This window comes from Apaloderma vittatum, unplaced genomic scaffold (genome assembly GCF_000703405.1).
Source record: "Apaloderma vittatum isolate BGI_N311 unplaced genomic scaffold, ASM70340v1 scaffold17449, whole genome shotgun sequence".
NCBI classification, from domain to species: Eukaryota; Metazoa; Chordata; class Aves; order Trogoniformes; family Trogonidae; genus Apaloderma; species Apaloderma vittatum.
The window spans coordinates 1,873-26,418 of NW_009737163.1; the positions used below are offsets into that span (position 1 = coordinate 1,873).

At 36.9% G+C, this 24,546-nt stretch overlaps 1 protein-coding gene across 1 annotated transcript; it reads left to right on the top strand.

The window, feature by feature from the left end:
* The first annotated feature begins 5,219 nt into the window (after window positions 1-5,219).
* FAM117B (family with sequence similarity 117, member B) lies at window positions 5,220-21,454 on the top strand. The gene is made up of 7 exons (XM_009877243.1): window positions 5,220-5,363; window positions 10,187-10,279; window positions 10,777-10,890; window positions 16,194-16,337; window positions 17,742-17,967; window positions 18,822-18,942; window positions 20,902-21,454. The coding sequence occupies exons 1-7, from the start codon at window positions 5,343-5,345 to the stop codon at window positions 21,218-21,220; spliced, it is 1,038 nt and encodes a 345-aa protein (XP_009875545.1). The 5' UTR covers window positions 5,220-5,342; the 3' UTR covers window positions 21,221-21,454.
* The last annotated feature ends 3,092 nt before the right edge of the window (window positions 21,455-24,546 follow it).

Here is a 24,546-nt window from a genome sequence, read left to right on the forward strand (position 1 = left end):
TGTGAAGCCATGCAGGGCACTTCAGGGTGTCAGTCAGAATCTACTGCAGAATAATTTGAGGTTTCATATTTTTTATTTTCAGTTGATGATGACTTTTGTTCATTCCTAGAGTTGCAGCCATGTCATTTTAGATTAAAATGAACCTCGAGGTTATACATACGATAGTTTCCTTTGACCTTCAGTACTGGTTCTGTAAGTTGTATACTTTAGACTCAACTTCATGGTTTCAGATCTTCTATGCAGAAGTTGAATAGTCTTGAACATAGTTTTTATCAACCTACTCAACACTTGAATTTACAAATGTGACTTAATAGCGTCTTTTGTGGTTATTTTTTGGGATACATTTTTTTTCATCTGTGTGGGGATTTTTTTGTTTTGGCTTTTTTCCTTTATTTTGAACAGAAATGCAACTAAATGTTGGAAATAACCTCACTGAATTTTCTATTGATGATGAGATAATTACAAACTGAAGATTCCTTGTGTCTTTCTTGCTGCTTCCCTCCTAGATATGACCAAAAACCTAGATATTCCTACTGTAGAGTTTTCAACTTTTACTTTCCCCTTCCTGCAGTCTCTAGCACTTATTTAACAGACTTCAGCTTTTATTTGCATGTTGATATGCTCTATCCTTCCCATTACTGGTGTGGCCTCGTTTCTACACTGCAAGGTCTGCCTTGCAATCTCCAATTTTGGTTCAGTTTTCACATATGCCTCTTATATTTTGACCTATTAGTTTGCTGTTGCAAAACAAGATAGTGAAGTGTGTATGCTTTACCTTTACTCAGTAGATAAACCAAGATGAAAACAATAAAGATCAATTGTGATCTTGTTACTTGTGTTCTTACATAAAGCACATCCTCTCAGAAGAGGTCAACTGTTCAACTTCAAAAATGGTGTTACACCAAGCTGTCAGACAGGAAGGTCAAGGCCAGTGCCATGACAGTAGTTTACTGACCCTTTCAGAGAGAAGTTTCTCTACTGGATGGTGAACTTTCTGGTATATTGCAGATGTGAATGTAGTGAACATTGAAATTCATTATGAAAATTAAGGAGAAAAAATTGTTGGGTTTATCTCTTACTACATTGGTCTTTAATTGTTTAGAATAGTACATGAAAGAGTAATACTAAAGCTTATGTGAAAGGAAACGATGAAAATTGTTGTAACTGTATTGAAATGAGTTCAGATGTGAACCCCTCCTTGGGGTAGGGAGAAGGACTGGAACTCAATTATACTCTTAAATTTCACTATAGAATTTATTTAAGAATTTAGTGAGTGACACAATAATAGCTGCAGACATGTCAACATTAATTACCAAGGTTTTGCAGTGGTTTCAAAAATATGGCTGTAGGATAAGAGAGTACAGAAGACTTTGTGTACCATTACATGCCTGCTTAGCTTACATAAGCTGTTTAACAAATGGTGGTGTGAAGAAAGTGAATTCATTTTTGCAGCATCATACTTCAGGTTTCTTGAGAAGAGTTTGCTTGGATTACATTTATGTGAAGATAATAGCCAAGATTGTCTTCCCAAGGAAATACACACAGTTGTGTTGTGTGTCTTTTCAACTGTCTGAGCCTGTTGAATACTTGCAATGAAAAATAAAAAGTAGGTGAATCCCTGGAGATCAGTTGCGTTTAAATTTTTGGGAAGAGACAGCTATGCATGGCAGAGATCACATGAATATCCTTTCTGAGTAAAAGACTGACCAAAACCAAACAAAGAAGTCATCTGTATGTCTAGATGTCAGAAAAGCTAGTTGGGTCTCACTCTTTCTCACTTTTTTTTTTTTTGTTTCCTACCTGTATAAAACTCTTCATTTAGAACTCTGTCAGGAAACTTTGCGAGGTCTGGCTCTTTCTGCTCCTTGCTAGTTTTGTTTTGTTTTCTCATGCTGCCTATTGGAAAGTGTTTCTTTGGAGTTTTATTTTACTTTCTCAAAATTTTAACTTCAAATATGAAGAAGGATATTAACAGGACTGTAAGATCCATCTTCAAGTTATACATAATCAGTAATCCTTATTTTGCAGTTGTAACAGTTCTGAACTTCTCCTGAAAAATCGGAAGATGAATTTTCTGGTTTTCTATCTCGTAAAGCTTTCTTATACGTAAGACTTTCCCTTTCTTTTATATATAGCAATTTTCTTCTGTGAAGCATGCAATTCAGAGGTATGTGTTCTCACACTGTAATTTCCTTTTTCAGCTGTAATTGCAGTTGTGTGTTAAGACCCCTCAAGTCAGTGTTCTTTCCGACCTTTCAGTTGGTTATTGGTAATGCTTAAATTTTGCTCTTCAGTCACATTGTTAAACTGCCTTAGCTCAGATTGCCTTTGGAGGTACCCAACTTCAAAACTGCAACAGATGTGTGTGATACCAGTTTACCTGGAGCAATTTCAGTCTGTCAGTTATTACTGCAGTGACTTGTGGAGATGCAGTAACTTAGTTGTTACTTATCCAGATTATGAACTTTGTCGACTTGTATTTTGTATGTTCTGTTTATGTTTTGTTATATTATTTTGCTTTATTTGAAGATGTATTGCAAAAAGACCTTGTTTCTAAATAGATTTAGAATAGGGGTGGATGGATAGGAGGGTTGATATTTATCACAAATATTGGTTTAAAGAGATAATCGGGCCAATTAAAGCAGATCTAATATTTAAGAAGCGTCTGTTTGATGAAACAGCTCCATTGTTTTTCATCAGCCACAGCTGTTGTAACTGTTATCTCTGTGGAGGCAGATCTCTTGTTATGTAGGTCACATCAAGGAAAAATAGCAGATGAGCACTTGCTACAAGTATTGTAGAGGAAAGTGCAATGAGAACGTTGTATTACATTCCCATTGAAATGTTTTGAAACAGAAAGAGGAGTTGTGTAGTAGGCTTTAGCAATTTGTATTAAGACATGTGTGGAGGTGGAAAAGTAAGTAAAAATGTATCCAGACATCTTTGCCCTATCTAAATAAAAGCCAATTTTAAAACAAGGAAAAAGAAATTCATCAACAGAATCTGAAAACAAGATTCCGTGAAGAAATTTTTTAATCAGGGGATAAGAAAGTACTCAAGCTTCCCTTGAACTGAAATAGTAAACAGACTCTTCAGTTTTCTTTCTTTCTATTTGCCCAATAAAATATTCTTTCAACTTTTGGGGGGATGGGAGGGAACAGGGTAATGGTTTCTGCTGTTACAGTTTTGAAACTCTCTTCCAGTGGGTTTGCAGATGATGTGACTAACTACATAAACTTACTGACTCTTAATTTTTTTTCATATCCTTTTTGTTTCCCTTTGGTAAAAAGAGAGAAGTTTCTTGAAGAGGATGAATAATAATTCAGAAGAAAAATAAATAGGAAGAGTATAGCAGCTATTTCTGAGATACATGTTTGATATAACTTTAGAGGCAAGCATAATTTTTAAGGAATGGCATGTTGTATTAGCATGCCACAATCTCCCATGATATATACAAAAGGAATTGTTTGAAATCCTCTGCTACAAACAGACCCTCCAGTGTGCTGTATGGTGGTAGTAGTAGTCAGAGAGTTTCTTTGATACAGGGTTCTTAAGTGCATGGGAACTCAAACTGAGCTTTGCTGTCACTTGCTGGGAGCAGATCTGCTGTGATCTCAGTAGTAAGATTTTATCATTATTGGTACTAGTAGAAATTATAAACCCAATGAGGTTTCTGGACTGCTTTATGTGATTGTAATGCTAATAATTGTTTCCTTATAGTTGGATTGAAATACTTTCTGCACTTTTAATGTGTACACTTCTAATGCAAAATTTTCATGAGGATATTTAGTGTAGAATATCAGTAAATTTACATTTGAAAGCCTAGTGTTCTGTGAGACTAAGATCATGTCCACACCACTGAAATCTATTCCTAACAGGTTATATTAATATTTATGTATCTTCAATAGGTTGAAATGGCTTAGAAATTGAAATCTGGACTGCTGATGACAGTGTTTTTATTTTCTGACTAACAGTCAGGCACTAATCAGGCACAACTTTCTTTGCCCATAAATGAGATTGTGTAGAATTTAAATCACTATGTTATTTTTACTTGTAGTGCAGAATTCATTCTAAGGCACAGCGAGGAAGGACATATGAGTGAGTTTGTCCAGTGCCCTTGTAAAGCTTCCATCTGATCTCTGTATCTTGTTTGCTGTGTTCTAGCCTTTTGTTTCAGGCTTTTGTATTCATTATAGGTAATGCTAGTACGTGATTTTTTTCAGGTATAATTCTGTGGGATGTAGATTAATTGATAGTAAGCTTAGATCAATGTGATCCCTGGATTTGCATTTTATGTCTAGAATAGCTTGTAACAAACAATGTGTGAGTGTGTAGGTATATCTAAATGCTCATTGGTCTCTAACAAACCTCAATTATTGTTTGAGGAACCTTTCTTCACAGTGTTTACACTTAGTAGCTTGCTGTGTCGACTTCTACTGCCATTTTAAAATACCATTGACATATGGGATAGATGGAAATTTTTATTTGTAATCATATTCTTCCTTCTCATCTTTCTTACTGTGCTTGTTAAATATATAACCTTTTTCAGTAAGGGTTCTTGTTAGTATCTAAATTGGTCTGACAGATGATATCAGTGTAAACATTAAAAATGAGGTGTTGCAGAAGATGTAGTGTGAGGCAAATACAAATATAGTTGTGAAGTAGCGTGTGAAGATGTCTTGATTATCTTGTAAGATGTGAATCATTACCTTATCAAAGTTGACTTCTGGATATAAGGGTTAGATGTAACTCATTATGAATCTGCCATATGTTGTATACGGGGTAGTTAATGAAACATGTCAGTTTAAAGTAGGTGAAGGGCTAGTGGGAAGAACTCTAAACCTGGCATTTAATTGAAGTTCAGCACAGATTTTCTTTGTTAGCCTTTATGCGTGAAGAAACATGGTTCTTTTTGTTTTCCAAACCTTCATCATTTAACAATCCAATGGCTGTTACACCTTTGAGGGAATCAGTGGTGTGTGAGTATTGATACAACATTTGTTGACATAAGGATATTTTTAGGGAAACAATAAAACCCCATTTTGTTGCTTATTAAAACTGAATAGAGCCTGGAAAAGCAAACTTAATTCCTATATTAGAACTATTGTGTCATATACTTAACATAGCTATTTTGATTTTGTGCAATTTCTTGTAGGCAAATAATTACGCTCTCCATCTTACTTTCTTTCTAATCAAGTGTTCTTGTTCTAGCTGACAAATCAAGACCACCATCATCAAGCCCTTCCAGTATTATTCGCCGGACTTCCTCATTGGATACACTTGCTGCTCCGTACCTTGCTGGACAGTGGCCTCGTGATAATCATGGACAAGCTGCTCCATGTATGAGGGACAAAGCCACACAGGTAGGATGAATTTTTGTCTTGGAAGTATTTAAATGTAAAACCAGGATTTAAAAGTCGGAAGCTTTTCTCTTGAAAGCATTCACCTTAGCTTTCTTGCTTGGAAATTCCTATTCACTTTCAATTTGCAGAAATCCTACCTTTGCTATTAGGTATGTGAATTATTTGCCTTCTTCTCTAAGAGAAGGGTGAGAATTTTATTATCTGTTAAGAGTTCTGCTTTGTGCCTCAGAAAAACACTGGTATATTGCATATCTGTTTTCTTGTGGTTCTTGCAGCATGCAGTACACTCAATTGCACTTGTGTTAAACAGTATTTAGCTTAAATTTATAGAAGAGAAGTTAGTGAGTCCTTGTATGTCTGCTGTAAAACTGAATAAAAAAGTTTCTGTAGTGCCTGTGTAGAAGTTATTGTAGCCTTTTCTATGATAGGCTGTTCATCTTCTGATTCTGAGAGACCTTTAATGTTCACCTGGGATCTATGAACAAAGTATAGAATTATACATGTTGAAGAACTGCCTTGTTGAACCATAAATAATACTTAAAATTAGCTCAATTGATTAGTATTTAAAAACTACATGTTTGTTATTAAACTTTAACAACCTGACAAAATTTCAAAAGCTTTTAATGGTTCAGTCCCATGCCACCTGTAAAAATGTAACCAGCAAACAGTTGAATGAAACTGGTTTTACAAGAGTTCTGTACTTCTCATGACAGTTGTTTTATGATTCCACTTAAAGGAGGGAGTTGTTACAGAAGTGTTTCAGATACATGCAGAAGTGTTTCAAGATTAATTTTTTCGTAAAATATCCCAGTGTTTCATTTCTTCTGTGGATGCAGTCTGGCAAAGGATTTCTCTAACTTGTAGAGTGAATGAAAGAGCCAAGTGTGTCAGATTTTAAATCACTGTTCCTAGAATATGGTTTCAGTAACATGTCTCCACCAACTCCAAAGAACATAAGCAAAATGCAGTTAGAAGAGAAACTTGACAGCAGGTGGGATGTACTTGAGTTTGAGCCTGCCCTAGGCTTGGTAGCAACAAAAATGTGTCCAGGTGAGTTTCAGTGTGCTGTCTGTTCAGATGTGTAGGATGCTGAGCAGATGATGTCTGCAGCATTGATTGTTATTGTGTGGATCCACAACATCTTGCAGAAGGACCACAATTCGAAGAGCAGATCAGTAGAAAAGTAAGGTGTTTCGAAGGTAATATGCACGTGTGAAAATAACATACAACTGGTTAAGTAGAAGAGCTGAGAAACGAGCTTTCTGTGCAGTAAAATTAGTTGGAAAGATGTCTAGAAAATTCAGTGAGAAGGTGAGCAAATTGGTAGTAAGAGGAGGAGAATGAAGGCAGACATATGATATACTGGGAATTGCTGTTTATGCTTAGTTCTAAAAGAGGCATCGTTAAAGGGCATAACTAAAGCAGTGTGGGTGCCTTAGCCATCAATTTTCATATTTTCTTAAAATAATACTTTTTTCAAAAAGTATTCTTCGCTGCCGAAGAATTTGCTGTATTCAATTGATCTCTTTCAGCTTAGTTTCAGTTTGAGTCATGTTTGAGCTTTTATGTTCTGTGTATTTTCCGGCTCTATTAGATACTATCCTTCTTGGCTTAATTTTTTTTTTTTTTTGGTCTTTTTCTTCTAATTCTGACACATCTAGCTCCTGTGGTAGTAGGGTTTTCATGTGTAAGGGAAAACATATTTGCAAAGATTAATGGGAAGACCGTAAAGGGCATTAGATAATTCTGTGGAGTGAGTATATTAAATGGTGATTGATATTAGTATACTGCTGAGGGAAATAGAATGATCTGTTTGCACTCCCTAATTTAAAATTTATCAAACCAGTAGAAAATTTTGGACTATAAACATGTACGTGTACATCCAAATCTTAATTAATATGACACTGATGAGACATCGTTGCTTTTAATCTTTCTGGTCTGCTTGAGAGCATCCATCTGAGCTAGAGAGAAGTTTAAAATGTGATATGCAATGATTAGTTTCCCAAGATAAAATAGGTTCTCCATTTGTATTGTTTAGCATTTCTGAAGAAGTGGTGTTTGGATGAAGTTTCATTTACAAGATATTCTGACTCCAGTTTGTAATTTTAGATTTCACAAAGTCTGATGTGAGATGAATGTGTTCAGATTTCAAAAGTGTAGGGAACAGGAATTGAATCTATTAAGATAGAAAAGATTTTTCAAGTTGAGTAAGCAGGACATCTTGATTCTGCAGGTTTATGGCATAGGGAGTAGAGTTATTCAGGAAGCAGACTGGGAGGAGGCAGCAATTAGTGACATGCTTTGGCTCGCCAGCCTTTGTAGAGATGCCCGTAGGTCATAGCTGAGAACTGTGTAGGAGATCCCAGGTCATGCAGAGACTGTCTGTGTATCAGGCTTCGTCTTTGACTGATTATTTTGATGAAGCTTGTCTGTAAAACCAGGTTGAATTATATATATGCAGAATGTTGGATGATGGACGAGTGTATTGTTGAGTGTCCTAGGTCCTGGCTAGAGTTTGTATGTGCAATGCTGTTTTAAGCGCTGCTGAAATAGTTGGTAATCTTATGTCTTTTCCCCTTTGAATCAAACCTCTTTTACTTTGCCTGTGGTTGTTTGAAATAGAGCTATGTCAAAATACAAGTTTAAATTAGACAATTGCTTTGTGTTTTTTTAATTCTTTAAGAATAATTCACTTTAATGGAAAAGTTTTTGCCTGTAAGACTTGTTTTTTCTGAATTGTTCTACTATCTGTGATAAATTTAGTGTTAAACTCATTTCTGTTTGCAACTGCAGAACATCATAAGGATGTTATAAATGATAACAACTAATAAGCAAGTAGTAGTGATTTAAGAACCTAGAGAAATAAAAAAAACCCTGCTTGCTTATTGGTTATTGCATCTGTGTTTCTTGAAAATAAGTATTTTAAACAAAGTATGTGGAATAAGTAGGAGGAGACTTGCTAAAATAGTATTACATTCCTGTCTCGATATAAAGGTTCGTATAGTTTAATGTTTTATATGTACTCTTACAACTATCTGTTTTGAGGATGAGCATCAAAGCAGTCTTTAATCCTTTAAAATGAATCAGATATTAATTTATGGAGTAAGTCTTGAATTGTAAGCCAAAGTCTTGAATATAAATTAAATGCAAAGACTAGTTAGCATGTTAATTGGATTTTTGTAGGCAAGTATAATGGTTGTGCTGGGTTGGGAAATTAGAATTGTTGGCTAAAACTTGTTTTTCTAGGTGCTAGAGATAGGATGAGACTCCAGGTCGACATTTGGGAATTGACTAGACGAAGATTGCTACTTGGGAATGGGAGTTATCTACATCATAAAATAGAATAATTGATAACTGAGTGCTTTTCAGGAAAAAGAGATTCTAATGGATTCTCATTTTGCTATGAAATGGGAATTTCAAAGGAACGCTACTAACTTCTTTATTCAGATTTGTCCTACTTAGTTTTTGATTTGGAACGATGAAGATGGAAAACTACTGATAGTGGCGGTTTTGTTTATAATGAAACTTATATCTGTAACTGAAGCCAACGGGAGTTGCAACCTGAGTGTTTGGACTTAGAGCTTCATTTTCTCTGCAAAATGGGGATTAGTACCACATATTCAAAGGCTTTGTGAGTTTCTGTGCTCTGAGTACAGATGGGGTAAGGTCAGCTCCTGGGTTGCGAGCTCTTAGTCTCACCACGTGTAAAGATGTGAAGGCTTTGAGGCAATCAAAGTTCCTGTCTGTTGGAGAAAGTGAGATATCTGTGACTCCTATGGAGGAGTTAGCTAGATCACTGCCCTATGCCAGGAATTGTGCTGTGGCAACAGTGAATTTAAAGGAATCTGCTGTCTCTTTCACTGTGTAAACTGCTTCCAGAAATCCTCTCACATGCTTTATTATAGGTGTATTTCTTTTAACCACATGGAGATTCCCAATAGGTGATGTTATCCCTCCTCTTAGAGCCTTTACAGTTTGCTGCTTTTGAAGGCCGTTCTGGGCATGGTTAGGCAGGCGTACAGTCTGTAAAGCAGGCTTGCCCAGTACATTTTGTTACTTTAAACAAATGCAGTTTGTCTTAATCATACTTCGAATTTCTCAGAACTTTTTCACTATAGAATGTTTGCAGATTTCTTTATCAAGTGTTAAAGACTTTGTTGGTTTAGTGAAACTAGCTTAATACTATCTATTGAATTCTGCCTGGCCTGAGACAACTATGAACCATAAGTGCTTTGAGGCTTTAATAAATTCCTTGTTTTGCAATAGCTCTAGTGGTGCTTATGTGCATTGCCTTCCTTTTTCTCCTGAGCAAGAACATGACTTTGAAGCTGTACTGGTGTAGGTTTTGCAAAGTTTACACCAAGCTACCTTTGCTAATGCATCAAAAAATAACAAGGTCAGCATCTGTGCGGGAAATAAAATACACCATCTCCCCAAAATTCAGCACTGTTGTACTGGCTCTTCAGAACTTGGTAGCAGCTTGTGGTACATCTGGCTGTTAATACTGCCTTATGCTCAGTAATATGGAAGGGAAACTAGCACATTCCGGTATAGATGTGAAAGTTGTTTTTCTATGTTTGGGGGCTTTTTTGGGGGGGGCTGGATTTTTGTTTTTTTTTTTTTTTTTTTAATTACATAGTTTCATTTCACTTTTTCATACTTTACTTGTCAGAAAAGGCTTCTAGTCAGTAACTGCTTTTCACTTGCAGTTCTTAATCTAGCAAATCTTAACCGTGTTCTCTCTTCTAATTTGTCTCAAAAATATTCTGCCAGAAAGAAGGAATTGCATTTTTTAATTTAGTCCTGTAATCTTCTTGCTGCAGACAGAAAGTGCCTGGGCTGAAGAATATTTGGAAAAGAAGAGAAGCTCACACAAACGTTCAGCATCATGGGGCAGCAATGATCAACTGAAAGAGGTCAGAAATACTGTTATTGGAGATACCTTTGGATTAATTTTTTTACTGGCATGCACTGTTACCGTGAGTTTTCACAATGGTATGACTATCGTACTGCTTTGTTTTATTATACAGATTGTGGACTTGATTAAAAAATAAGCAATAGCTGTTTGTTTGGTATTGGTTTCATATAATGGTGCAGGACTATTAAAATTTTTGATCTGAATATGTGGGAAAGAACATGTCAAATGCAGGTGACGTTATTCATCAAAGGAGGAAATATAACAGTGACCAACCTACTTTCAAACTTTTTGTATTTCAAAATCTTTCATTAAACCTCCAGAGGTATCTACTGGGCTTCAACTAACATGTTACATTTGCAAGAATTAAGTCTAATTTAATGCTGGTAATAATTATGACTCTGGTAGTAAAGAATTTTACCTAAGTGATGGAATTGATGAAACTGTGTGTATTGACATATCTCTGATGAAATCAAATGTAAATTTTGCCTTTATTAGATTGCAAAATTGCGTCAACAATTGCAGAGAAGCAAACACAGCAGTAGGCATCATCGGGATAAAGAAAGACAGTCTCCATTTCATGGTAACCATTCAGCTATTAACCACAGTCAGGTAAGGCTGTGTGCTTTTCAAACATACTCGTTAACTAATAGTCCTTTCGATATTTGTAGTTTGTCTTAAAGGGAACTTAGAAATATCATGTACTGCTAAATATGTTGTAGCTGTAGGTGAATCAGTTTCCTTTGGCTTCCTCAAGTCTGTGGAGTCCCAGATCTTTGGTTTGGCTTTGAATTCCCACTTAAGAATTTAGATAGTTAGATCCTTCCTTAAAGCAAGACTCTTCAAATACATTCTGCAGAATCTGCAAAAGGATGACAGATAAATTTAACCTAAACCCATAGACACCTTTTTCATTACGCATTGTTGTAAGTTATGAGTTTGCATGCAGAATATAGCATGCAGTGAACTGGTGATAAAATACTACACTCATAATTGTAGTTTTTGCTGATTACGTTTCGTGTTTTGACAAATAGCACTTGTCTGATCCTGTGATGAACTGGTTTCAGAGCTTACCTGACAGAAGACTATGCAATGGGATTTTTATGTACTATATTAGAAGTGTTTATACTCTTGATGGCTTCATTCTGCCTTTAAGATTTTTTTTTTCTTGTCTTTTATCATGCCTTGATACTTGAAGTAGTAATCAGTTAAAATTATGATGATTAGGCTGTCTATGTGCAGTTTTAGTATTATCTCAAGACTGTTAATGAGGTCATTTATGGAGAGGTAATATTTTTAGCTCAGTTAATAGTGGGTGGGAAAAAGTTACAAGGTTTTAGACTCACAGATCCTTTTTTAAGTCTGTTTTCCTTGATTAACTTTAAGAAAACCAATTGGAAAGTTTGGTCATTTTTCAGAAGAAAACCTTTTTTTTTTTTTTTTTTTTTCTTCTAGTAATACCTAACGAATGCATATTTATGATTTACACACTTTTTAACAGTTTTAATGGTTTTTAACAGTTACAGAAAGAGCCTAATCTCTCACAATTGCCTTGCAAGTCAGAATAGCTGAAAGAAAATCTGGAATTGTCAGTATTGTGAGTTGAGAAAGAACTTCAGCTGTGAAGCTTCTCTGCAAATCTGAGCATGTTCCAAATTACTACTGAAATACAGTTAGCATTGCTCTAATAAATACCATACTTTCATACTGATTAGTGAAAATTGTTTCACTTCTGTCATTCCATCCTTCTTGAAATAATTTAGGCCAGGGGGGGAAGCTCTTGTGGCATGAGTATATGCTCTATTCTACAGGTACTTAGCTATTCTGATAAAGGATGAAATAAAAAATAGGGAGAACCATACACACAGTCCTGAGCAGCCAGGTTCTTTCATAGATAGAAGTTGGGTGTCTGAGTGAATCGGTTCATTTAATTATGAGTCATGAATTTTCAGGATATAAGTGCCTCTTGAATTCAGTTTGTTATTAGTTTGAATTATGTGACTATTTGTGACTTTTAGAATTACATTTTTTGGACATAATTTAGGAATTACTTCTTCGAACTCTTTTAACTGGAAACAGAAATTATTTCCTTCTCTTCTGTGTAGCAGAACAACAGTTTGAATTTGAAACATGCTGTCTAGTAGAAATTCCTGCATTTTGATCTACTTTTCTCAAGCATTGGAGCAGTGTAGCATGCTGCTAGTCTGGGTGACTGCTGTAGCCCAAGTCAGGCCAAAATGATGAAAGATAACAAATAAATGACCAAGCACTTTGTAGGGGTTTTTTGGGAAAACTTTTGAAAATTGGTAATATGTATTTGGGAATTAAAAAAAGCAGCAGGTTAAAATAATTGATGAATAACTTACCTAAATTAGTGGAACTTGTTTGAAGATTTTTTCTGTACTTGTGGGCAACTGAGGCATTTCAAACAAAAAAAAAAGTGTACTGAGGAACTTTTGGTGTAGGCCTTTCAGTACACTGGAGAATTACATGCAGCCTGACAGCTTTCATTCGATATTCTACAAACCTGTAGGTTTCTGAATGCTGAGCCATTGTCACTTTAACTTAGACAGTCTTAGTGAGTTTTAATTTTGAAAAGGACCAGTGATGCTACTACTCAGAAATACCCCCAGAAAATTATGTGTGCAACTTTTTTTTTTGTCATGATTATTTTAGTATTATGCTCATGAAATTTTGCTTCCTACATAAAGGTCTTTTGCATTTTGCCAAATTTTAGAATACATGAATAAAATATTGCACAACAGATAATTAGTTCTTGGGCTTGTGAAACAGCTATAAAATATAAACTGAGACAAAGCATCTTCTTCAGCATTGTGTTACAAAACAAACCATTGTTTTTCTCGGTAAATTTTGTGCCAGCTGTGGGAAGCTACTTGTGAAGGGGGGAAGTTAGAGAAGGCTTCAAAAAGAGTAAGTGAAGAGTTTAGTTAAATGGCATTTAGACGCTGCTTTCTAAGTCAGAGTGAAAATCTGTAACTGTAGGCATCAAAGTCAAAGTTCCTAGGCTTTCTGTTCCTTTCTAGGGAACTGCCAAACTAGAATTTCTCGCAGCAGCTCAATTCCTTCAGGATTTGTGGGAAGCATTGTGTGGAAACACTTGCTGTTAGCAATTGGAATATTTAGAAATTTTTTCATGTTCCCAACTTGAAGGAAGCTTGCAGTTATTGACTCTAGAGGGTCATACAAAAATTTATGAGCTCGGGGAGTTGGATTCCTGACAAGTCCAAGAGGATGTGTTAAAAAGTTGCCTCGGTAGTCCCTTCATAGAGACTGGGGTAAACTGCGTTTACGCTTTGGAAATGGCCTACTCTTTTAGTTAAAATAAGAAGCAATTCCAGTGCACATATTTCCTCTTTTCTTCCCTGCTGATAAGAATTGTGGCAAAGCTTAAGTGTTTCAGTTTGACCAATATTTTTACAGTGGTTCTTGCCACTTAAGTCTCCAACTGATTGTTTGATTGTGCTTCTTTTCTCTTGTCTGTGATTTTTGTTTGAAGAAAGAAATCTACAGAGTCTCTATGAAATAAGCTTATTAGCTACTCCTGTCCTTCAACTCAGAATCAGGAAGTAGTTGGTGAGGGACTTGATCAGGTCCTTGCTGCTGACTACATTTTTTTTTCTGAGAGCAATTGAACATTTTCTGGTTTTGTTTTTTCATGATGCCGGAAGTATTCTGTTCTGCTGCCTCTCTTTATGGTAAAAGAGGTTTGCAGAAAGGTCGTAGCCAGCTCAGGTGATCTTGGAATGCTTCCGAGAACATTGGATTTTGAATTAATTGCATGGAGTAGATCTGTAAACAGGAGTCAAGCTAATTGGATCTTCCTTTATTCTCAGTGTAGTAAAGAAACTAGAATTGAGGGCAGAGCTGAAGCCAGACAGAAGAATAAATGGATTAGGTCTTTCAAAATAATCTTTTTTTCCTTGGTGTTGCGCTGCTACTTGACACTATGAACCATCAAGCCCTGTGCTTTCACTTTCCTGGGAAACACGTTTCTTTAATGTCTTACCCATCGATTGATCCTAAGCAACCAACTGCATACAGAGTGCAGTGTTGCTTTTTTTTTTGTATGTCACTTACCACATTACATAGGTAGAAAATTTTGTTTTCATAGTGGAATTGCTGTGGTGCATTCAAACTTGACATGGTTTGATGTTAGTATCTGAAAGTATCAAAAGACCTTGGATTCCTTGGAAAGTTCTGCTTGAAAAATTGGAATATCTTAGAGCGTTTTTCTAAAATGCCTGCAAACCATTTAGATTTGTCGTCACTCATATTTCATATCTCATGAGTTTGTCATACTTGTAATTTTCAGGACTCTAACTATCCTGCACCTAAACTCCTTGACAGTGTGTTATTACACAAGTACTGTAATTACTATTCTGTGTTTGGCACCTTGTTTCATTTTGTGCGTTCCCAAACATGCAGATGAGTAGTCAAAGGTTGGTAGCCTATTCCTGCATGCCCAAGGCCATCTCCATGCAGACCTCTGTCAGGGCAGTATTTCTAATATAAAGTTTTTGATTGTTCCATCTTTGCAATGGTATCTTCTTCCCTTCCCACCCTCCAGTACTCCAGGTTAACAAGTCATCCTGGATCATGTGCAGAATCTTATTTCTCTTGGAATTGAAACATGCTGTATTGGACCATAATGAACTCTGTTGGAACAACTTGCACTTTTCTACTTTGAGCTCTTCAGATAGTACTATGATTCTAAAAATTTCTTTGGTAGGCCTTAAGAGATTTGTGTTCATGTGAGTAAGTCTGCACTATGATCTGTGCTTAGAATTCTCTTGTTTACACTAGCTTTTCTGAGGTAGTTTTTCTGCCAGATGAATTTTGCATTATATGTGAACTTGCAATGCTTTGGTGTCTGCCTATGCACAGTCTTGTTAGTGGGGGAAAAAACCCACAAATGAACCGCTTTAAAGAGCAGGTGGAAATCCTACCATCCTTCAGTCAGTAGAGATGTTCTCGAACACAGCATGCTGGGAGAGTCTATGAGTTCAACACAGGAATTCTGGTGTGACGTGTTCTTTTGAGTTGAACTAAGCATCTGCAGAAAGCATTCCATTACCTGTAGTAGTGCCCTGCATAGTCACCAAGAGACTATGTTGAAGTTCAGGGTGGAATCTTCTAATTTCCAAAAGCATGACTTTTTAATAAGGGGGAGGATAGGAAATCTCAAGAAGTTGTGGTGTACCAAAGGAGCTTTGGAAAAGTTCAGTAACGTGGTTTTTGAGAATGGAGTTTTCATGCATACCTTGAAATGGTGGATTTTTAAAATAATACCTGCATTCTGCAGCAACTGTGTTTCGGTATGGGATTTTATTCTTTCTGTGAAAGTCTTCCTAAATTTTGTGAACCCTTTATTCTGGTTTAACGTAGTTACCGTGTTGGTATTCATTTCTAGCATAGTGCAATATTGCACTCATAGGATAATTTTTCTTCTGCATGTGTCATGTTGTTGTATGTGACAGCAAACTTCCATTAAAATAAAATTTTAATGAAATTACAAGTGCTAAATCCAGCAGTGAATGATGTGAAGTTGTGGTGCAGCTCACTTCAGAAAGAATGCAAATATGTTTTAAAGGCTACAAAATTACATACATCTGAATGTTTACTGTTAAATTTTCACTTGTAATGCAATGTCCAGCTTGAGACTGACCATATAAAGGAAGTTTTTGAGACTGCTTTGAAAATTTTTCCTGTGAGAAATTAATTTGAAACAAAATTCAGGTATATTTTCATGTAAGGCATTAATTTTCACAGAATCACTGTAGTTTCATGTAATCCTTGTGATTCTGCATTCTGTTTAAAGCTTCACTTTGGAGTAGAAATAGTAACTGTTTTACCAGTAAATTTACATTGTTTTCTCACTGTTTCTGGTTCTTCAGGCTCCCATCCCAAAAAGTGCCCTTGTTCCTGTGATACCTATTACCAAATCAACAGGATCACGGTTCCGAAACAGTGTAGAAGGACTGAATCAGGAAATTGAGATAATAATTAAGGAAACAGGAGACAAAGAGGAACAGCTTGTTGTATGTATCTGCCACCATGATTGTTTTCTATAATTACTTCGGTTTTGCTTTGAGGCTTTTAAGTAATAAGCTTTATTTTGCACAGGTTTTGGATTAAATGTGGCTGGAATTAATTTTGCTTTCTTTAATAAAGGTAGTTGAAAAGTCTCTTGGAAAGCAAAAAAAAAAAGAATTACAGCTTGAATGTGGACCTTTTCCTCTGTGATTACTGTGATGTAATTAATTTTCCAATGAAGTAAGAAGTCACAGTAAAACCAGAGGAAAAGACAAAAGGTCTGATTTCAGAGGTTTTAAATAGAACTTTTTCTTGTCTTTGCCCATTGCAGCAGATGCATAACGTGCTCATTTTTAACTTTTTGATTTTGTTGTTAAGTAATTTTAGAAGTGCCTCATCCTATTGCTACATGCTTAAAGAGTCACTCCCCAGCTTTCTTGTAAGCCCCCTTGGTGTACTGGAAAGCTGCCAGGTCTCCCCAGAGCCTTCTCCAAGCTGAATAAACCCAACTCAACCTGTCCTCACAGGAGAGATGTTGAACCCCTCTGATCGTCTTTGCAGCCCTTCTCTGGATTTACTTCAACAGGCCCATGGCTCATGTGTTGAGGAGCTCAGAGCTGGATGCATTACTCCAGATGGGGTCTCACAAGAACAGAGTAGGGGGAGAATCACCTCCCTTGACCTGCTGGCCACACTTCTTTTGATGCAGCCCAGGACATAGTTGGCTTTTTGGGATGTGAGCACTCATTGCCAGCTCATGTGGAGTGTCTTGTCAACCAGCACCCCAAGTGCTGCAGGGCTGCTCTCAATCCTCTTGTTGCTCAACCTGTATTAGTGGTTGGGATTGCTCTGACCCGGGTGCAGGACCTTGCGCTTGGCCTTGTTGAACTTAATGAGGTTGGCATGGGCCCACCTGATAATAAGAGGAGGAAGGTGGACTTTTCTCAGTAGTGCCCAGTGACAGGCCAAGAGGCAGTGGGCATAACTTACAAAAACATTTAATTCAATCCAAACATGAAAAACTTTTTCTTCTTTTTAATATGTGAGAGTACTCAAAACTGGAGCAAGCTGGCAGAGAGATTGTGTAGTGAGTGTCTGTGGAGGTGCTAAAAACTTGACTACACAGTCCTGGACAGGCAGCTCTAGCTGACTCTGCTTGAGCAGAGATGTTGGACTAGGTCATCTCAAGAGGTCCCTTGCGACCTCAGCAATTCTGTGATTCTGTGAAATCTTGAAAACTGTTGACCTTAGTTTCCAAGCCTGACTAACTTTATTTTCTCTTGGACTTTTGTGTAACAAATAAAATTTTCTACTTCAAACAATTTTATGAAACCTGAAAAACCCCTCAGCATTTAAAGAAATTTCTAGCCGAACAAGAGCAGCCAGCTTGTACCTTTTATTTTTAACAGCCCCAAGATATTCCAGATGGGCATCGTGCACCACCTCCGTTGGTTCAGCGTAGTAGTAGTACTCGCAGCATTGATACCCAAACACCTGGTGGAGCAGACAGGAGTAGTAACAACAGCAGCCGCTGCCAGTCGGTATCTCCAGCCTCGTTTCTTACTATCTCCAATGAAGGCAGTGAGGAAAGTCCATGTTCAACAGATGACCTTCTTGCTGATTCCAGAGATAAAGGTAATGTGTAACATGAAAAGTTTAACAATGCTAAGTTTTCTTGTTGCTGTGTGCATGAACATGTAGAAAAAGAGGAGGTTTATTTTCCACATCGATGAAGAAACGATAGAACGTCTTTTTCTTTGCAAGTCATCTATTTTTTTTTCCACATTGCTCCAAATACTATGTGCACATGCATATGTAGTGCTCTGTAATTGATACTGGACAGATGGGATGGAGAAATGTGATTCCCAACAAGTTTTAGTTTTAAATAATAGATTTCTCAAGTACTCTAAGCAGTTTGAGGCAGCAAGAGTGTACCCCAACAAGTGTAACAGCAAAGTAGCCTAGTTCTCTTGCTTATATCAGATGTTTTTAAGATCTTGGACAAAACGGGCAACTTTGCAGCATTTCATACATGCACCTGCCAAGTTTAACTGTTTTTGGGGAGGGGGTAGGTTTTTGTTGTTTGTTTTGTTTTTGTTTTCTTTTACTGAAGGCCTTTTGAGATATACTAGGAGAATTTTATACTTCAGGATAAACCTGTTATGTTTTTTTTAAGGCATATGGCTTCTGCCCATTTCTTTTGGCTTGATGGAGACAGTAGAGGACTAATAGATTCAGATTTGCAGTTACAAACTGAAAGTGTCCAGGAATGAACAGAGATTTCAGATGAGCCTGAAAATGATGTAAGGAACAATAGAAAGGAGGAAAAGGATTGAGATCAGAAAGCTTATTCAGAAATGAAGACTTGGAGGCAAATTAAAATGTTTCTTAATTGTATAACATTGGTAATGAAGTGGGCTTCACTTTGGGGGCTTTTAAAGATATTATATTGTGATACATTTAAGTAATGCGATATTCTGTCCCTGCAGAGAATGGAAATAATTCTCCCTTGCCAAAATATGCTACCTCACCAAAACCCAACAACAGCTATATGTTCAAGCGTGAACCTCCAGAGGGCTGTGAAAAGGTGAAAGTCTTTGAGGAAAGCTTGTAAGTTGATTTTTAGTATTTAAAAAAAAGATATTCAGGATTACTCATTGGTTCATTGATTTTGTGTCAGATAAAAATTATTAGTACAACTGCTAAAACCATGCTAATAGTCTAATCACTTTTTTTGTGTGACTGTATACTGTTATATCTGTATTTGTTGTGTTGCTGGAATTTTGTGTTAAAATTCCAATACTGAGAGGCTTTTTATCTTTTTAAGCCAATATGAGAGGACTATCCCTTACCTGGCAGATAGTGGGGGAGGAACTCAAATAGTCAGGTACAGAGAAGTAGTAAGAAGCTGTGATGCAGGTACATCAGCTAATAATACATCACAGCTGGCAGGCACATCCAGTAACCTGGACTCTGAAGACCATATTCTTTTTAGCTACATCTATTTAGCTGTGAAACTTCCAGTGACGGAGGACTGGATTTGCCCCTCAGTATCTGAGGCTTTGGTTATTCTGAAAAAGTCGGCTTCTGTAACAGCAATATTTTGGTGCAAATGGATTTTGAGAGGTCTCTATGGCCTCTCCATAGCAATGTGGAAACGGTTACCTGTCTCAATTTTAGTGTGCATCCTATGCTGCCAATAGATTAAGTTGTCTTCACTTGCTCCAAGAATATATTATATTTTGACTCATCTTAGATGTGCATTTCTTTTTGGCTGTCCTTGCTGTATAGCTACAGGACTGTTCTGCTGTGGAGTGAAACAGGCTTATACACATACCTACATACGGCATTTCTTAGACACTGCAGTCTCATGCAAAAATCTTTCTTTAGTCTGATACTTGCATTCCACATGGACCTGGAGTACATGAGTGTGACTATTTAAAGTTCAACTTTTGCTTAACATCATTTCTGCTGAAGTTCACAGGATTTTCATTTGGAAAAGAAAAATATAAATGGGGCTGAATTTTCTGGACACTTGGAGAATCAGCTATCATGAAAACATACTCTATTTCATCAACAGAATTGCTTTTCAAACTACACTATCTCCTACAAGAGTATACTGGGAAGATTGGCATGCTTGGCCTAGTAGAATGAAAATGGTTGTCTTATAAACACATGGAAGAGGGAAGGAGCTTATAAGCTAAAGGACAACCCTGTCAACAAGAAAAATTAGTATAAATTTCTGACGATTATTCTCCAGCAGGGAAGAGAGTCTTTGGAACAGATTCCCATAGTTTTCCCTTGAAGTAGAGTTAGACTAGTTCAGTAGATTTATGTAGCAGAGTTAGACCCAGAAGACATTCCTGTGCTATCTACAATTTCCCTTCCAGGTCTGCTTTCATAAAAGCCTGTCATATCACATGCCGCGATGGCAAAACTGCATGTCAGGGTCTAAATGAGTGTTTCACACTTCCTTCCCAGGTTGTATCATGAATGCAATTTTCTGAATGCTACATTTACTCTCCATGTTGAGTTTTCCGTTAAGATGGGCTCATCTTTTACAGAGATTCAGGGTACACTGAGATGAATATGCAAAGGAAGTAAAAATGCAGAAAAGCAGATCCCCCTATGATCATGACCAGCTCTAAAGTGTGCTATGTTGGAAACATTGCTAATTCAGCTTTCTTTTACAAGGCTTGCTTTGTTAAGACTGTCTGACAGGGGACAGAACTTGTTGGATTGTGCAAGTTTCTGGAGAACGTGATTGAGAATACTTTCTCATGTATTTGATATCTCAGTTCATGGACCAGATTTGTGATTTGCAACAGGAAGTTAATGTCTTCCTTGGGTTTGAAGACAGCCTTCCCTAAAAACATTCTTGTAGTACATGTAAACAAGCAGTGTAACTGTTTTGCCATTTGCTGTGTGGTGCATTACGGAGTACCTGAAATACTTCAAATTTAAACCTCAACTTGTCTCTGGTGATGTTTTCAGCAATACATACCTGCCACTGACAGAATTTCATTGTTCAATGTCAATTTAAAACCATTGTGTGCATTTTATTTCTAGGCCAAAGCCATTGCATGAAATTCCAGCCTTCTACTGCCCTGACAAGAACAAAGTGAATTTCATTCCTAAAAGTGGCTCAGCTTTCTGTCTTGTCAGCATCCTCAAGCCACTTCTTCCCACGCAGGATCTCACACTTAAGGGCACTACACACAGCCTGACTGTCTCCTCCAGCATGACACCCAGTTTGTTACAGCCCATTTCTATGGCCTCCTTGTCTACAAACACAGATCAAGACAGAATCTCTCGTGGAACAAGTACAGTAATACCACAGACATCTATACTCCAGCAATCGGGACGTATTGAGGAAGCTGAAGGATAGATTTAGATTGTCTTGAAGCTTTTCTGGGCAACTACTGGGAAAAAATTGGGATAATTGACTGGGCCTTTCTGATCACACTATTTGCATTCTTTTAACAGTTTATGGCACTGTCATAGCTGAACTGTTTGTATAATTGACAGTTTGGTAGCACATTGAGAAGTTCAGGAGGATGCAGCAGCTGATACTCTATTTTACTTCCTGCTTATGACGACTCCGGTTTTATTTCTCTCCTGCTTTTTAAAACACTGGTGAAAATAAAGACTGTCATAATCCTTTGCCATTTGAAGGACCAGTTGTTGTGATGCTGTGTGTCCTTTGACTTTTTTTAATCATTAAAACATCTCAAGACCGACCAGCTGATCTCATTTACCATGGTAATTTTCAGAGGGAGAGGTAATCGGATGGTTTTACAAGATGTCTTTTGTATGAAAATGTGTATTTTGTAACAAAAATTTGCCTTTTCTGGTGCATAGCAGATGGTGTTTAGATGATGCTTTCCTGGTGATGATCATCCCCCCCCCCCATCCATTTTCTTGTTGTGGTTTTTGGTTGATGTTGGTTGTTTTTTGTTGGTTTGTTTTTGTGTTTGGTTTGGGGGTTTTTTTTAGAGATGGTTCTTTTTTACTTGGCTGTTTTACAGCTGCTAGGACCAAAGGACTGCTGAATTATTTCAGCAGTCTCAATTATTTGACTTTGCTGAATGGCCTCTGACCTAATCAAAATGAGACAAGTTAATACATTTGAAACTTTCAAAACAGAACAAAGAGCAATGTTAGTATATAGCATACGCTTTTTTGATATCAGAAGTTTGTGCTTCAGGTAAGTGGCATTCTTAAAAACTCCTTCCTTCACAGAATTCCCACCACTGTTGGTTTATTGGTTGGAAAATTGCATTTTAAAGCAGTTGCCCCAGTATTGTTCTATTTGTTCATAGAACTTTTGTGCAGGGGTAGGGAAAACACATGTTATTCTTTTACTCGCTATTCTTTTTTCCAGAAAATCTGCCATTTGACTCTTACAGGCTTGCTGCTTGGCCACTTACACAGTTAGTCAGCCTGAATCATTAATCACTCTTGGCACAAATTTGCTCTGATGTGATTCATCACTGTATTATAGACCCTGGCCACGTAATACTGAAATACCTGTGCATGATTTCCTCCCTTTTGTCATAGTCGTGTTTTGTGTGTCTGTTGAAGGTGATCGTTTGTCAGGCATGGTATCTGTTACACACAAGTTTACAGCAGCAGATATGTTCCCATTTTTTGACTAGCCACTTAGGCTGGCATGTGAAATATAGGGGGTTTTGATACCTGATCTGTCCTGATATGCAGCAGTTTATGGCTACTTTGAAAATTACAGTAAATCATTAAAATTATTAAAATGGGGGGGAAGGCAATTGCAGATGGAAACTCTTCAGAAACTTCAGTGAGGTTTCTCATGTGTTACTGGAGTGCATTATTTGGGTTTGAGTAAATACAATATATGTGCAAAAAACCTGTAGTGACCCAAACACCAGTATCATATCAACTTGTAAAACAAGTTGACCTTGTATCTCTTACAGAATTAGATCTAGTAATTTCAAAGTAAGTGCCATCGTGGGCAGTCTCTGGGTCTGAATATTGGTCTGTTACACGTGAGCAGTTTTCCCTGGCTTTCATATATGTAGCTTCCATGGATCCATTGTATACTCAGGTCCCCTCATAACTACGTCTATTTAAAGATGATACTGAATACAACAATTTTGTTCAGTGCTTAATATGCTGTATTTGGTTGCAAACATTTCACTTGTGAGGAAAAAAAAATGCCTGTGTATCTGTGCAGGTAGTAGTTATGGTTTTGTTGCACATTTACTATTCCTTTAAATACTGATAGCAATGTACTTTTCTCAACAAGTGTAAATCACACTAGCCTGTGCAAGTCCTGTTTGTATTAAAATTAACTTTTTAAAACATCATGCGAAAAATCAGCACATGAAAAATGTACCAGGAATTACTAGAATATTAGACCTGTTAAATTAGTAGACAAGCAGAATTTGATTTATTATCCTTCTTCCCATCGAAATGGGTAGGATTGTGCAGATGGGACTAAAGAACTCTTGTTTTGAAGTAACAGCTCTGATTTACACTGTTGAAGAGCAGATTTTTAAAATAAGCAGTTCTGTGCATCAAATTAGTGTAAATTGGCCAGTTGATAATTCTTTTCTAGATTTTTTGGTTATTACTCAGTTTGTTCTGAAACAGTTACAGTGCCATCTGAAGTAAAAAATAAACTGCTTTAGATAGGTTTGTTTAAACCTGGTATGACTGGGTTCATGGAAGATCACATTATTCCAATGAAGCAAGTGCTTGTAAGTCCGTTTTCTGTTTCTGTAGCAGTAGCATGTAAAGAGCTTCTTCATAAATGCCAAACTGCCTGGTGCTTTATCAGGAGATCTTAACTGAATGGTTAAGAACCAAAGGGCTAAAGTTAACAAATAGCCTTTATTACAGCCTTGAGACTTAAGTGACTTCACCAAAACTGCATTCTGATGTTTGTTTTCATCACACAGTGACTCTTCCAAATAGCAGTGGGCTTTCTTACCTTAGGACTTCTTTTGCACCCGTTGTTGTAGTGCTTGAGCATCTCTTGGGTAGTTTATATTGTATGTTACTGGACAATGTACTGTACAAATTAGTGGGCTGCTCTGATAAAAACCAAATGTGTGTAAGGTTTTTGCTTTTTATAAAAACAAACTGCATTCAGGACAACATTCAGTCTATTTTATATGCAGGACAACTCTACTATTGCTGTGGCAGCTCTTACTTTGTTATGAATCCACACTAAAGATTCAGAATTAAGAAAATATCACAGCTCTTGTTCCGAGACCAGCTTTTACGTGTGTGCATACAAAAATTAGCCTTAAACTTTTTATATGCTGTCTTGTGCCATACACATAACAGAGCTGTTAGACAAAGTATTTAAAGAAATTTCAAACTAGCTTTGAGAGTGCATGGAGCTTTTTTTTATGTATGGAATGGATTATTCTGTTTTTTGGGGGAGTTGACCCATGCATTACTCAAGCACAGTGTTACTGAAAGACTTCTGCGGGCAAACCTTAAATCCTAACTATGCATAGGCCTCATCAGTTTCTTGACTGCCTACTTTGTAGCTTAAGAAAAATTAAATGTCTGGTTTTATGCACAATGTGACACACTTAATACTTGTTTTTTTGGTGCAAAGCCACACTTAAACACTGGTGGCAGTGTTCAGTAACCCTGACAGTTCATTTTGAGATATGCTCGATGTTGTTCCTTCAGTTGTAAATTCCACATAAGTCACAAGGAAGG

Bases quoted from the DNA above. Each gene is read 5' to 3' on its own strand.
- FAM117B (XM_009877243.1), top strand. From the start codon at position 5,343: ATGAGGGACAAAGCCACACAG. The intron at 17,968-18,821 runs GTAATGTGTAAC...CTGTCCCTGCAG, and splicing joins TGCTGATTCCAGAGATAAAG to AGAATGGAAATAATTCTCCC. The intron at 18,943-20,901 runs GTAAGTTGATTT...TTTTATTTCTAG, and splicing joins AAAGTCTTTGAGGAAAGCTT to GCCAAAGCCATTGCATGAAA.